The sequence below is a fragment of the Nomascus leucogenys genome, chromosome 22a (genome assembly GCF_006542625.1).
Source record: "Nomascus leucogenys isolate Asia chromosome 22a, Asia_NLE_v1, whole genome shotgun sequence".
In the NCBI taxonomy this organism is placed as follows: Eukaryota; Metazoa; Chordata; class Mammalia; order Primates; family Hylobatidae; genus Nomascus; species Nomascus leucogenys.
In genome coordinates, this window is record NC_044402.1 from 138,039,477 (window position 1) to 138,055,572 (window position 16,096).

A 16,096-nucleotide genomic window follows, 5' to 3' on the forward strand; every position below is an offset into this window, starting at 1 on the left:
CTTCTTTTAGAAATGAGACATTGGAACTTGGATGTGGCTTTAGTTAAGGAGCTCCAGGCATCTCAAGTCAGCCCTGAGAGGCAGCGGCCGTGTCTGCCAGCTATGCCCCAGCCTCCAGCTCAGCAGCTGGCAGGCAGCAGGTGTGGGTGCAGGAATGAGTGAACTCATGGGAACCAGCCTCAGCAAAGACGCACAGTCCCCGCAGTGCCCCAGGGGCTGGGAAACGGTGAGCAGCCACCAGCAAGACCAAGGCAGTGCAAGAGGCCACGGCTCAAGGTTTCCCCCAAGGAGGACTCTGTCACTTAAGGAGTATGGCCTCTGAAGTAATGTAAATATGGCCTGGAAGATTCAGTCAACACCTATTTCGTTAGTGCCTACAATGTGCAGGTGCAGTATCTGCTCCCAGAGTTCAGTCATGAACGAAGCCACAGTCAGCCCTGCCAACCCACCTGCATTAGCTCAGGCACTCAGAGCAACGTCACCTGGATCTGCCCTCCCTCCCATGTCACTGGACTCGCTGTCTTTTCCCTGCGATGAAACCTCCAACAGCTTTCCCTGCCACTGTGGGTGGAGGGGCCCCCTTCCTCTTCCCACCTTCGTACAGCTTCCAGGCCACCTCCTTAAGAACCCAAAGCAATCTGGTCACATCACTTGGTTGGAAATACACCGAAATGTTAACTGTCCTTATCACGGGGAGGGAAAAAATCACAGGTGACTTCAGTACAGCCTCGTCTCCTCTTCCATCACTACCCTCCCTCCCGTCCTTCCCCAGGTCCAGCCACACTGAAGTTCTCCCCATACCCCACACACACCAGTAACTTTCCCACCCGGTGGTCCTGCCGTGCCCTAGGCAGGGGCTTTTAACCCCTACCTAACCCCTCTGATTTGATTTACTTTTAAATCCACCTCTAGAGGGTAGACTGTGAGCTTCAGAGAGCGCAGGTAAGTTCATTACTTTTTCAACAACTAGGAGAGAGCTGCGATGCACCTGCCCCGATCCTAGAGGCTGGGGATCCACGAGAGAAGTGACAAGTCCTTGATCTCAGGGGGCAGACGGCGGGGAGAAGGATGGATGCCAGCAGGGAGAACACGCGTGTAAAGACAGAAACGCACACATCCACACCATGCCGCTGTGAAACCGGCGCCCAGGAGGCCGGCCAAGGTCACAGGAGCGGCGGTGGCGGGCGGATCCGAGCACATCTCGGCCTGACCCCAGAGCCTAGCTCTCACCCCGGCGAGGGACTTCCACCCGGACTCACCGCGGAATGGGGAGCGCCAGGCTGAACCAAACCCTGTGCCCACCCCTCCGTGCAAAGCCCTCAAGGCAACCCAGGCCCCTGATAAGCCTTCCTACCCCCAGCTCTCCCCGCAGGTCCCCACTCAACCGGTGCCCACCGCCCTGCCGCGCGTCGCTCCGCGATTACCGGCCCGCCAAACAGTCCCCGCAGAGTCCACCCTCCGGGGCTCCCGGTCCCTCAAGTCCCGCGTGCCCGGCCCTGGGCATCCCCAGCGTCCCCGTGGTATCGGACCCCCATCGTCCCTGACACCTGGCGTCTCCGCCCCCCGCCCCCGTCCCCTGCCCCGCCGTCCCTGGCCCCTGCAGTCCCTGGCCCGCGCTGCGGACCTCCGGCTCTGGCTTCCCCCGGGTCCCCGCGGCCCCCGTCCCCCCGCGTCCCCGCGTCCCCGGCCCAGCGCCCGCTGACGCCATGACGCCGCGGCGGAGGGAGGGGCCGGGGCCGGGGCCGGGCCGGGGCGGCGCGAGCGGCTGGAGCAACGGGCCCCGCGGCAGCTGCGGGCGACGCGGTCGATGGACATGGGCACCCAGGGATCGGGGCGCAAGCGGCTCCCCAACCGGGAGCGGCTCACGGCGGAGGACGACGCGCTCAATCAGATCGCGCGGGAGGTGAGGGCGCCGGGCAGGCAGCCGGGGGGCGCGGGGCGGGCGCGGGGCGGGCGCGGGGGCCGGACGGCTGTCAGGGTCTCTCCGGCGTCCGTATGTCCCGCTGCGCGTCTGTGCCACTGCGCGTCCGGCTCCAGGCGGGTGGGCTGGGCAGGCGTGCGCCGGGGGGCTGATCCCCAGGCGCTGCGCCCCGGCCCCGATCTCGGCGGCCTGCGGACCCGGCACCCGTCCTCCAGCCCCGGGCCCAGCCCGCGACGCTGCGCGCCCTCCCCCACCCCGGCCACCGTCGGCCGCTGCGCCCTCGGGAGAGGAGCCGGGCGCCGCCAGCGCGCAAGGTGGCCCGGGCTGGCCGGGCGGGGGCGAGCGCCCCGCTTTGTTGTGCGGCATGGGAGGGGGCAGGGGCTTAGGCCCGACCTGGAGGCGGTGGACGGTCCCCGGAGGCCACATGGCCCTGCTGAAATGGCCGAGTCTCTCAGGTGACCATTTGTCATCCATCCATCGATGTCACTCAAGGTGCAGCTCAGAGATGAACTTGGGGATCACTGTGAATTTTCTTTCAGGACTGAGCCTGGAAACGGGTCCAGGCTCACTGAAACGTCTTCATCAAAGTTTCCTGGGCAGAGTTTATTGTAACTAAGATCATGTTTGGTGATGAACTTTACCTGTGACAAATTGAAGGCGCAGTAGAGTGGGTATTTGTACAAATGCCTTTTTTTTCCTCCCGCAAGGATTCTACCTTAAGGCTAAAGAATGTGCATGACATCCAGAAAGCCGTATAGGGGCAGAGAGCAGCAGCTTGGGAAAAGGGGAGCCAATAGGTTGCGGCCCCAGGGGGACAAAGGAAGCTTAATTTTTGACAGTGTTCCCTTTGTAGCATTTGAACTGTGTGCCAGGTGGGTGTATGAATGCAAAGAAAGTCTCTGCCTTGTAACCCGCTTCACAGGTTCTTTTCCGTGTTGGGTGTGATGGCGAGCTTTCCCACATATAATTCTTCCCACAGGAAACACCTCCAAGCCATTTGGACTGTGGTGTCTGGCTGCATCCGTCAGATATTCTGGGGGATCTACTCTGTAACCAATCCTTAGGTGTTTGTAGTTGTAAATACCTGATTTTGCTCTTACGGACATGTGGCAGTCACTCGGTATTCGTTGACTATTGAGTGAATAAAGACTTCTGTGTTTCTCTGTATGATACAGAAAAGGGCTTTCCAGGCAAACCCTTATTCATTCCTGGAAGCCCACTGTGACCTCCAGGAGACCTTCCAGACTCTCAGCGCTCTCACATCGCACCAGGCCTAAGGCTCCCTGGCTCCACGGCCCTCCATGGCATGCCCGCACCTGGCGTGGCAGTCAGGATACCTGATCATTATTTGTTCACCTGTAGAAGGTGACACCCAGACAGGAATTATCTTACTTTTGTATCCCAAGAGCTCAGCACAGAGTCAGGCACATACTAGGTGTTTATCAATGTCTGTTACATTAATTAATAAACGAAAGAAGCACAAGGCATTTAAAGGACCTTTGGCTAAATAGAGACATTTGCTAAATACAGTAGCTTGAGTGTAACTCCCTCCTGTGAAGACAGTCATTTATGTATGCATTTGACCACAGCGCCTAACGAGTGTTCCCTGCAAGGGCCAGAGGTGGCCAGTGAATCACAAGCCTTGTCTTGATGTCAGTGGTTATGGGGCAGAAGAATGAGAAGAATGAAAGTTTCCAGAGCTTGCCTTTTATCCACTGGTGTTTCTTTTCTTTTCTTTTCTTTTTTTTTTAACACAGTCTCCCTCTGTCGCCCAGGCTGGAGTAAAGTGGTGTGATCTTGGCTCACTGCAACCTCCACCTCCCAGGCTAAAGAGATCCTCCTGCCTCAGCCTCACCAGTAGCTGGGAGTACAGGCACACACCACCACACCCGGCTAATTTTTGTATTTTTAGTAGAGATGGGGTTTCACCATGTTGGCCAGGCTGGTCTCAAACTCCTGGCCTCAAGTGATCTTCCCGCCTTGGCCTCTCAAAGTGCTGGAATTACAGGCGTGAGCCAATGCGCCCAGCCTATCTGCTGGTTTTTATAAAATAGATTGAAAAGAAAGGCAAGGGAACACTCTTTGGGTTGAGAGCCCTGAGGTCCTGCCTCCTACCCAGGGAGATGCAGTTGGAGTTACAGAGATAAACTTGTGAGTCAGAGCTGGGCTTTGAAACAAACGACATAGTTCTTAGCTAGCTGTGCCATCCTAGGAAGGTGAGTTACTCAATCTCCTCTGGGCCTCTGTTTTCTCGTCTCTAAAATGGAGAAGAAAAAATCTCCCCTGGCTGTCAGGATTAAAGAAAGTGAGTAGCAATGTAAAGTATGTAACTAGGCGGTGGGTAAATATGAGAGATCCTTACACACCCCTCCCCGTAAAACCCAGCCGTAGATGCAGCTGTTACGAGTGCTGAGTAGCACAGATTGATAGGGTTGGAGGGAGCAGGTGTGACATCTTATGTTTTAGTACAAATTAAATTCTATTTCTCAACTGTGAAAATGAAAATCACTATTCAAATGGCGAATATCTATTCCTTGAATTCATCGGAGTTCTTATAGAAATCAACAAAATTGTCTTAGGTTCGGTGCTTTCTTATTCACTCATTGACTCAACAGATACAAGCCGTGGTATCCAAATTCCTGTCCTGGGGAGACTGGAGAGTCAGGGAGGAACCCGACAAGGACCTGCCTGCCCTCCAGGAGTTGGGTCAGAAAGGGGTTGACACCTGTAGATCGATAATACTGACAGAAGACAGGAAGGGATCTGATATAAAAAGGGCGTAGACAGTGTTCTGAAGGTTTAGACATGAGAGAGAATCACAGCAGGCCAGTGGTCTCAGAAGTGGCTTCCTGGAGGAAGTGGCATTTTGAGTTCTTGAAGGCTGTATCTACCAGTCAAGATGCTTTGGCTGCTGGGACAGAAACCCCGACTGGACTGGCATTGACAAGGGGAAGTATACTGGCTGGAGCACAGCAAGCCTGGAGGCAGGGCAGGATTCCCCGCCAGCCTCACCACTGGCTCGGGCCTCTTTTTCCCACAGCACCTGCGCAGCTGGCTGGGCTGGGCCATGCTCTGTGGGTGGCCCCATCCTCAGACTGACTGGCTTCTTGGAGACCAGCTGGCCTTGGCTTTCCCGGGCTGCCCCTGTGAAGCCCACACACCATCTCTTCTGGTGGCTCTCTCCAGAGAGCTAGCAGTATCTCCACGGTTAACCTCCATGAGTCTGCCTGGCCACTCCTGCACCAAGCTCTGGTGACAAGGATTGTGGACTTAGGGGCTCAGTGCCTGTGGCAAAGGAGGGTGGGTCTACCCTGTGACCTGTCAGGCTCGTCCTGGGACTGGGGAGATCCAGTCTCCCTGAAATACTTGGGAAGGTGTAGGGGCCTGAATGGAAACTGGGGAGCCTTCAAGAAAGTGGGAGGGAGTGGGCTAGCACTTGGTAGAAGTAAGTGGAAAATTCTGGGCTGAGGTCATTGTGAAGCGTGAGTCACCTGGCAGGGACGTGGGTTCCAGTTCCGCTGGAGCGAGGGGAAGAGCTGGGCTCCCCTGTGCAGGCCTTTGCACTCTTCTGGGTAGAAGCAGGACTCATGGCAGAGGCAGCCTTTGGAGGGTGCATTTCTGCCTCTGTAGCCGATGTCCTGCTTCCATGTTACGGTTTAAACTCTAGGCAAGCGTATAGTAAAGGGAGTTATTTGCAAACGCTGTATTATCGCAAGTCGATTATTTCTCACTCTCTTGTTGCAGTGGAATTCAGGCGGGATGTTATCAGGAAAAAGGTTTAGTGCGCACTTGCAGAAGCTCATTAACACCAAAGGCATGAGCTGCGCCTCCCACTTCTGGGGAGGGGTGTTTCCAACGCAGATAGATTTTCCTCTCCTACCGCGTTTCACATTCTGCTGGTGCATTTTGGTAGCATCCCAAACTTCTCATTCAGCACTCTGCAGCTGAGTAAAGTGATACTGGTCTCACCATGCAATTCAAAGTATTGCTCTCAAATGAAGAAGGCTTTTCCCAACAGGAACAGTCATTTACGCAGGCTGCATTAGGAACTCGCCGTGGGGCCTTGCGACAGTGCGGTGAGCTTATTATCCCCTCGTGGTGCCGCAGGTACCCCTTCCTCACCCAGCAGGACGGGGCCCCTCTCCCCCATAACTGTTTCTGCAGCCTCCTCTCCGAGCTGGCCCCTCTGTGGCCTGCGGCCTCGGGCCCTGATCCATGGCAGGGGCACTGCTGCCCCACCCGGCTCCCCTCCACCGGCCCCAAGTTGACTCGTGGGCCTGCGGGTGCTGGCTGTTCAGGCCTCACAGCTACCGCCTTTCACTTGAGCCATGGCCACACAGGAGTCCAGTTGTGGAGAAGGGGTCACACTGCCCCCAAGGAATCCAGTTGTGGAGAAGGGGTCGCACTGCCCCTAAGGCAGCCTGCAGCCATCAAGTAACCATTTTGTGAGGTCACAAAATGTCCCCCAGCCCTGTTTCAAGGTGCAACCCATTCTGCGGTACATTTCCTGCTCCGAAGCTCTCTGGGGGCCAGACTGAGACCGATTGCTGCTGAGGCCACCTCCCAGGCCAGCCCTTCCCTGACCGGCCTGCCTCCCTCATGCCCCTGCTGGGACAGGGCTCACATCCAGTCCTGCCATGGGCTCTGCTTCTGAAAGCCAACATAAAGCCATGCCCCTTGTTTCGGGTAGTTCATAAATATGGTGTCTTTTCATCCTAAGTCCCCCTTTCATTCATCTTTTCTCCCTGTCCTTCCCAAATAGCCCTCCTATATCAGCCTGTGTGGAGGGAGCCTGTCTCTCTTCTCCTCAAGGCTGTTGGAGAACCAAGCTGGGGGTGGGGTGCACGTGTTCTTTTCCAGAACAGTCCAGAAATGGGGTTCAGTGTGGAAACTTCACTCTTCCTCTCTCCAGCACTAACCTGACCCGGCCCCTCTGGGGTGGAGAGTCCAGGACAGAGCCCGGCTGCCAAGATGCAAATCTGGGTCCCCAATGCAGTCCCTCGCCCTCAGGTGAGGTGACCCCAGGGCCAGCGTTCACCTGCACGCAACCAAGATGTCAGACTTATCCCTACAGCCTATTTCACTTGATTTGAAAGTGAATTTCATGACTTTTTTCCTCTATGAATTTGCCTTTCTGAGGCTGGCCAGCAGATTGCACACCAACTGGACGCTGCTGGACACTGGTTTGCCATTGGGGCCGGGCCCTGCCCCTTTGTTCCACAGGAGTTGGGAGAGGTGAGGGGCGTTCAGTGCCCAGCAGGACATAGGACTGTCCAGCCTGAACAACATCCTGCCTCCAGTTGTAACCCAGCCGCAGTGGAGTTCCTGAGGGCCGTTCTGCAGCTGATTCTCCTAAGCCAAACACCCATCTTGGCAGATCGTCTGCAAGGTTTTAGGAATGTGACAAGACTGGCGTCCCAGATGGATTTTTACCGACAGTCTGAGCTGTTGGAGGGCGCGAACACTGTGCCTGTGACCTTGGGCTGTTTGTGTGATTCCCAAAAGATGCTTCTGGATTTCTGAGTCCACAGAAAACTCAGCCGTGGACAGGCCTGCTGGTCCCCGATGGCCCTGGGCCCCACTCCACAGCTATTTTTGTCAGAGGGCCAGCTGTCTCCCTTCTTCCTTTTCTGGGTGACTCTTGAGCCACTCGTTGGCCTGGTACTCAGGGTTGGGATGTGTGTGTGTGGAGAGCATGAGAGGCCGTGTGGATGAGGGAAATCCAGGACCTGGCTTCTAGCCCTGCCCGTCCCCTGTGAGCCCTGCCTGTCCCCAGTGAGTGTGAGACAGGAAAGGAGAGAGGGGCGAACGGAGGTTGCTTCTAAGACCCGAGGTGTGCCAGGTACTCTGGAAGCTTTACTCCCATAGTTTGTTTAAATCCTGTGAAAAGAGTCCAGAGTCTCTCTGTTTGACAGAGAGAAAACAGACACAGAGACAGCATGGGACATGGCTGAGGCCACCTATTAATTAGGGGCTGCTAGTTCATGGCCCAGGCTGCTTCCTAGATCAGCCCCTTGGCTCCCTCCAAGACCCCATTCAGGCCATGTCCTGCAGGCAATCCACCTTCCTATCCCTGGCACATGTTGTCCCCCACTGACCTCTGAACCACCAGGAGTGACATTTCAGGAGAGAGAGTCCCATATCTGTCTCTGCCTTACTGTGTCTCTCATCTTCTTTTTCTATCCTTTCATCTTTAAAAAATTCATTTTTATTTCATCAGAGTAATATATGTTTTTACTCATATTCTCAGGCCGTTCCCCACACAGCAGGCTGGGCAGTCCTTTTAAAATATGTCAGATCATGCCAGTTCTCTGATAAAAACTTTCCAAGGGTGTCTCGTATCACTCCGTAAAAGCCAAGTCCTTAAACAAGCTACAAGATCCTCAATGATCTGGTAATGGTCTCCTTGTTTATAAATAACATGCATAATGTATTACACATTAGTTTATCGATTGTAGATGCTGTCAGCTGGCTCCTGCTTTGAATGATAGGACTTGGTGTGCATGGGCCCAGTTCAGGCCGGCTCCCTCCTTTCCTTCTCTGAATCACACTATAGTTCATTGTAGTGTGGGGCTAAATGAATATTCACTGGCAGGACAGACTGCTTAAGAGTGTTGGTGCCAGAATCAGATTTCCTGGGTTCAAATCCTGATTCTGTCCCTTATACCATGACTTAGGGCAAGTTACTTATCAACTTTGTGCCTCAGTTCCCCCATAGGTAAGATGGGAAAGTTTTAGGAGTATACTTCACCCAGGGCAGTTATGAGGGTAAATGAGATCTTTCACAAAAAGACCTCTGAACAATGACTGTCACATAGTAAATGCTCAGTAAATGCTGGTGATGATGATGATGTTGCCAGCTATGTAAATAATGTCAATTGCAGAGCCAAGCAGTGTACTATAATCTTTCTTTCCTTATACAACTTTCTGCTTCTTCTAGAGTTAATGATTTATTTTCTTTTTCATTGCTCATCTGCCTACATATCTAGCTTATCTATCTGTATATCAACATATCTCCACAAAGTTTTCAACAGAACCCATCAAAATGCTATGTTCTATATGATTAAACAAATCAGATAATCTCTCAATTCCATTTTATTCTCCCATGGAAATCTACCCACTAGAGACCTCTGTCCTCTAGATCCAGTCTGGTCTGTATATTCTCAGGGTTTCCTGCACCTGCCATTCCCTCTGCCACCATTCTGAGAATTTATTTTACCCCCTTTTTATTGTTGTTGTTAGGTCCCTATTTTCTGGATTCCATATTATCTTCCTTCTTGGATTGCTATCTTATTTTGCTGGAACACATCCTTCAGTAGCTTTCGGAGCAAGAATGCCTTTTCTAAGTATTCACATGTCTGAAAATGTCTTTATTCTACATTCATACTTGATTGATACTTTGGTTGTGTATAGAGTTCTAGGTTAAAAATAATTTTCCAAAGAATGATGAACTCTGTGTCTTCTTTGACATAATTTCCAGTCAGTATTGTTAATTGGAAAAAGTAATATACAGAAAATAAAAATAGTATGCTGTTCCTTGTGTGAGAAAGGCTGCAATTTTCCTGCATTTGCATAAAAATCACGGGCAGAACACAATGGAAGGAGTGTGGGGATGGAGGTGGAAGCAGGTTGTCAAGTGCCACTCTTCATGCTCTTGATATTTGAACCATGTGACTGTATTACCTAGTCAATAAAAGAAACTAATAAATATCAAAAAAGTAAAATTAGGAGCCAGGCATATGGCTCACACCTGTAATTCCAGCAACTCAGGAGGCTAAGGTGAAAGAATAGCTTGGGACCAAGAGTTCAAGTCCAGCTTGGGCAACAAAGTAGGACCCTTCCTTTAAAAATATATATTTTTAATTTAGCTGGGCATGGTGGTCCATGCCTGTAGTCCCAGCTATTTGGGAATCTGAGGCAGGAGCATCGCTTAAGCCCAGGAGTTCAAGACCAGCCTGGGCAACATAGTGAGACCCCCCCATCTCCACAAAAAAGAAAAGAAAAAGTGACTGGGTGCGGTGGCTCATGCCTGTAATTCCAACACTTTGGGAGGGCAGTGAGTGGATCACTTGAGCTCAGGAGTTTGAGACCGGTCTGGGCAACATGGTGAAATCCCTTCTGTACTAAAAATACAAAAATTAGCCAAGCATGATGGCCTCTGCCTATGGTCCCAGCTAGTTGGGAGGCTGAGGTGGGAGGATCACTTGAGCCCAGGGGACAGAGGTTGCAGTGAGCTGAGATCACACCCCTGCACTCCAGCCTGGGTTGACAGAGCAAGACTGTCTCAAAAAAAAAAAAAAAAAAAATTTAAAGAAAAAGTTTGGAAACTTTTAGGATCTTCTCTTTATTCTCAGAATTCTGGATTCTTTCCCGCACTTATTGAGCATTAATTGGGTTCATTCAATCTGGAACCTTGTATCCTAAAAGCCTGGGAAATTTTCTTGAATTTTTTCCTATCCCCATCATTTTTTCTGTTCTGTCTTACAGTAACTTCTATAAGACAGAACAGAAAAAGAAGTTATTTTTCACTTTCCTTTCTTTTCTTTTCTTTCTTTTTTTTTTGTCTTTTGGTAATACTTCATGGAAGATTCTTCAACTTTACCTTCCACTCCTTCTACTAAGTTTACCTGTTTTATATTGAATTGCTAAGTTTTTTATTGTTCTTTATTTCTTCTTTATAGCATCCTTTCCTGACTCACTAATGCAGTACCTTTTCTTACTACTCTAAGGATATTAAGCAAATTCACTTAATTTGGGGATTTTCCTGAAAATTTTTTTGTTCCCTGCATCCTGGTCTGTTTCTTCCTGTTTCTTTTTCTCCTTTGTGTGTTTTGGCCTCTGTCATCTTGGAGCCTTTCCCAGATGTGTGGTGATCCTCAGCTACCCTTTCATATTTTAGAGGGAGGCACTAAACATGGTGACTACAATTTGAGCAAAGGCCAGGAAAGGAGAGATGTCATGAAGTATGAACAGGAAGCCACACAGGGTGGCTGAAGTGTTGGTACCAGACAGTGGTTCCTCAGGCAGGGGCACGCAGCTCTGATTTGAACCCAGTCTCTTGCCTTTGAGGCCAGTGCCCTTGACCACCATGTCAGTGTTGGGAGGAAACATTGCTTAATGTTAACCAGTCAGACTTCTCTAATTTGATGCCTACAGATGGAGTTTTGTTTTTGATTAAGGGACTAGTAAGGCTGGAAAAGAAAGTTGAAAATTAATCTTAGACATACACCAGGGAAGAACAGCTAACCTCTAGTGTCTACACAGCTCAAACAAGGGAACCCATCATTATGGTATTCTTTTACTGAGAGTGAAATAAAATGTCAAATTAGCTGAGCAAATAAAGATAGTAAAACAAAAAAAAAATGAGGTTTTCATAGCTTCAGACATCAAGAATTGGGCTGGGCATGGTGGCTCATGCCTGTAATCCCAGCACTTTGGGAGGCCGAGGTGGGTGGATCACCTGAGGTCAGAAGTTCGAGACCAGCCTAACCAACATGGTGAAAACCCATCTCTACTAAAAATACAAAAATTAGCCAGGTGTGGTGGCATGCACCTGTAGTCTCAGCTACTCGGGAGGCTGAGGCAGGAGAATTGCTTGAACCCAGGAGGCAGAGGTTGCAGTGAGCCAAGATCGCACTCCTGCACTCCATCCTGGGCAACAGAGTGAGAATCCATCTCAAAAAGAGAAAAAGAAAAAGAAAAAAAGCAAAGGAATAATTCATTTATTTGCTTGGAAAGTTCTCTAAGATCTGAGATATACTTTCCATAAAACAAATAAAATACCTGGAGAGTTTAGGTAGGCAGAATGTGATATGGCCTTGGCAGTGGGTAAACTCTTGGATCAGCAAGTCTCTGAGAGCCAGATCTGTTCAGAGCCTCCACTGGCGTATTATCTTACAAACTCTCCATCCACTCTTGGCTTGGGGAGTGAATGAAAAATCACATAGTGGTCATGATCATATTTAAACATAAAGAAATCAGGAGATCTAAAGTTGTTCATGTATTTTTAACCTCCGTCATGTAGGTTTATCAATTTTGCCCTCATTGTCCTTGATTTCTTTCATTTTTATTTTTTACTTTCTTTGATGACATTCCTTAGGCATCTGGGAAGATGTGGGGTTTTCCAGGTTGACACTCATGGAGGTGGGGCTTCCATGTTGACCGAACAGCTAGCATGGCTCTGCCCTGTATTCCCTAAGGCAGCAGCCCCCACCCTTTTTGGCACCAGGGACCAGTTTTGTGGAAGACAACTTTTCCACAGACCAGGGTGTGGAGATGGTTTTGAGATGATTCAAGCACATTACATTTATTGTGCACTTTGTTTCTATTATTATTACACTGTAATATATAATGAAATAATTATACAATTCACCATAATGTAGAATCAGTGGGAGCCCAGAGCTTATTTTCCTGCAACTACATGGTCCCACCTGGGGGTGATAGGAGACAGTGACAGATCATCAGGCATTAGATTCTCATAAGGAGTACGCCACCTAGATCCCTCACATGCACAGTTCACGATAGGTTTCGCACTCTTAAGAGAATCTAATGCTGCCGCTCATCTGACAAGAGGTGGAGCTCAGGTGGGAATGCGAGTGATAGGGAGTGACTGTAAATACAGAGGAAGCTTCACTCACTCACCCGCCTGCTGCTCACCTCCTGCTGTGCGTCCCGGTTCCTAACAGGCCAGGGACTGGTACCAATCTGTGCCCCAGGGGTAGGGGACCTCTGCCCTAAGATATTGCTTTAACTTACCCCCAGCATATTTTTAAATCACCCAAAGCTGTGCTGTCTATAGGACTCTGTGCTCTGTATCTGTGCAGTGCACTGTGGCAGCCACTAGCCCTGTGTAGTTACTGACACTTGAAATGTGGTTAGTGCAGTTGAGGATCTCATGTCAAAGTAACTTCACTGCAGTGCATTTAAACGTAAATAGCCACAGAAGTCTTGGGGCTGCCGTGTTGGCCAGTGTAGCTCCAGGGCAATTCCCTTGTGGAAATACATTGCAATAGAGGTGTGTTCTGCAATGTGGGATATTTACTGACTACTTACACATGGGGCTGCATACCACTCATGACCAGTGCAGGTGAACTGGACTGATTGATGGACTGATCTATTGCAGGTTGGAACCTTTGTGGGGCTGTGGCCTCAGGGACCTGTGGGTCAGCCTTTTTAAGCTGTGTGACCGTAGGCAAGTGAATGCAGCCCAGTCTTCTTTGTTTTATCTGAGAAAGAGGAATGCTGTCATGTGGGGCAGTCATGGTAATGAGCTAGAGCCCACAGGCTGCAGGCTGTGCTGCCTGGCACCTGGTAGGTGGCAACTAAATGGTGGTGGTCGTTTGCTACCTTCAGGTGGCTGTGGGTAGCTCTAGAAGGAGGCAGTCTGCTTCTTGACTGGTTGGGATGTGCCCTAGGGCTGAGATGGGGGTTGGGTGGAGCATGTGAGAAAAATATAGGAAAGATGATCTCCCGTGCCTAAGAGGGACACAGACGGCCCTTGGGACTGATTAAATGAACTCAGAATAAAAGCGCGAATGGCTGTCGCTGTAAATATATGTGTCTTTAGTGTCAGCGTCCCTGGGGACTTCTTATAAGTTTGAAGCATGTTACCATTCTTGGCATTGAGACAGTCAGTGTCACTTTTACTTCTTGGTCTTGAATTCAAGAATCAACAGTAAGATGCCATCAGATTTTTCAAGCCGCTTCACCATCAAGCAACCTAGCCTTGGTGCCCAGGTCTTTGTTTGGCTTCCCAGAAATAATGGGCCACTTCACCCCAGCCTTGTTCTGCACTGTTTATCTTTGGGCTTATCTGACCTCTTAGAAGCTACTAAATTACCCGCCTATTTTTAACCAATGCCTGGAGCCAGCTCCAGAGGAATTGCCACATGAGTTGAGATGAGGTGATGGCCATATGGTCTTCCAACTCTTCGTTTCAGCATCTGAAGTTTTTTCTTTCTTTTGTCTTGTGTTAGGGTTTCTCAATCTGGGCACTACTGACATTTAGGGCTGGGTAATTCTCTGTCCTGGGGGGCGCTGTCCTATGCATTGTAGGATTTTGAACAGCATCCCTGGCTTCTGCCCAGTAGGCGCCAGTAGCTCCTCGCTTCCCAGCTGTGACCACCAAACATGCTTCCAGATGTTGTCAAATGGCCTGTGGGGAACAAGATACCCAGCTGAGGATCTCTATGTCAGGTTTCCCCGGCCACACTGCTGGGTTTGTACCTTGAGCTCTGAACCACTCCCCTCAGCTAGAGAACTCTGAGTCTGACAGTAACTATGACTGGCCTCCTGCAAGGAGAGTAAAAAGCCCTAGCTGACCACATTACATTCTTGGCGTTTCCTCCATTTAAACCTCCTGGAAATTAGTACGGAGGGGGCCACATACCCTGGAAGCTGAGATGGGGCCATTTTAGAAGTCAGCTGCAGGCTCAGGGAATGGAGCTGCCAATGTGATTACACTTTGCTGTGCTTTGGAAGTGTGCTTGAGCTGACAGCGGGGCTGGGGACCGTCTATAACAAGATACCACAGACTGGGGGCTTTAGCATGGAAGTTGATCTCTCCCTGTTCTGGAGGCAGGAAGTCCAAGATCTAGGTGCCGGCACATTCAGCGCACACCTCTTGTCTGCATCTTCAGATTACTCAAAATCCAGGTGTGGCTGCAGCAGAAGGGACAGGGAAGACCCCCAACTTTAGTCTCACCTGTGGGGGTGGAGCTGGAGACCCAGTCATCCTTCACCCCCCAGGACTACCCCCTAGATGAGAAGGGGGACTGGATGTTGGACAACAGAAAGATCAGTGACTGCCACATTTCCACAGGATTAAAACTGTCCCCATATCTCCTGTAAAAGCACATTGCTGAACTTCTTAAAATAGATGACCACATCATTGTCTTGTTCGGAATCCCTGCTGCATCAGCCCTGGGTCTCCGCAGCTCTCTGCATGATACTCTCCTCACCACCTCTCAACTGACCTCCAGAAAGTGCTGTGTGGCCCCTGCCCCCTCCACTCCTGTTCCCAGTGAGAGAACCCCGAGAACCTGCAGTCTCTATCCAAAGACTCCCCCTTCCAGCCCCTGGGCTCTCTTTTCCCTTGGCTAAAAGGCGTGCATCTCAGCCTGCTGGGATGGGACAGGAAGGGACCATTAACCATGTAAATGTTCCAGCATATTCACCTCTGTAGTTTCTACCTCTTGCTTCTGTTTTTATGTACAATTTGCAAAGGAAAACACACACATACACTGTCCCTCTCACTAATTGAAAATTCAACTTTAGTATTCCATTTGGTTTCATCAATAATATTCTTTTAAAAAATGGTATTCCTCCCAGCACTTTGGGAGGCTGAGGCCAGAGGATCGCTTGAACCTAGGAGTTTGAGAACAGCCTGGGCAACATAATAAGAACCCGTCTTTATTTAAAAAAAAAAAAAAATGCCGGCCGCAGTGGCTCACACCTGTAATCCCAGAACTTTGGGAGGCCAAGGCAACTGGATCACATGAGGTTAGGAGTTCAAGACTAGCCTGGCCAACATGGTGACACCCCATCTCTACTAAAAATACAAAAATTAGCCAGGTATGTTGGCGGGTGCCTCAGGAGGCTGAGGCAGGAGAATGGCTTGAACCCAGGAGGTGGAGGTTGCAGTGAGCTGAGATTGTGCCATTGCACTCCAGCCTGGGCAACAGAGTGAGACTCTGTCTCAAAAAAAAAAAAAAAAAAATTGTGTTCCTTTTGGTTTAAGGCTTAGTCAATCTTTTCTCCTTGGATTTCTGCTTTTGTGATTGGTGTTAAAATTTCAATCTATTTTTCTTTCCTAAATATCTTTTCCAATTTTTCCCTATATAGAACACGATAGTTAATAAATTGTACTGAATATACATGTGGTGGGAGGACTGCCTTGCAGATCGACAGGTTGCACTCTGTATTACCAATAGCTTGTTTTTTTAAATATGATTTTTAAAAATATGTTAAAGTATACCAGGTTAAAATAACATATAACATGCACAATATGTTGTACAGTTTTGTGTCTTGCTTTTAAATTTTTTGAATTATTTCAGACAAGGATACTCCTGACCCTTGGGAGGACTTCCTGGGCTTCGTCTTAGATGGCTCTGTGCTTCCTTTCTCGGGCCCTTGCAGAGTTCGGGTTTCTCTTGGTGTGAAGTTTTCCTCCTAACT

The 16,096-nt window shown here is 49.9% G+C and overlaps 1 protein-coding gene across 10 annotated transcripts in view; it reads left to right on the forward strand.

Annotated features, from left to right (window-relative positions):
• Positions 1-1,744: 1,744 nt before the first annotated feature.
• LRRFIP1 (LRR binding FLII interacting protein 1) overlaps positions 1,745-16,096 on the forward strand; it is a 159,113-nt gene continuing 144,761 nt past the window's right edge. For 8 of the 10 annotated variants that reach the window (XM_030802293.1, XM_030802294.1, XM_030802296.1 and 5 more), the window contains exon 1: positions 1,750-1,903. In XM_030802293.1, coding sequence (XP_030658153.1) covers positions 1,808-1,903 — 96 coding nt within the window. In that variant the 5' untranslated portion in view covers positions 1,750-1,807. Of the gene's footprint in view, positions 1,904-16,096 lie in introns of all 10 variants that reach the window. The other 2 variants (XM_030802295.1, XM_030802305.1) reach the window with 2 other exon arrangements.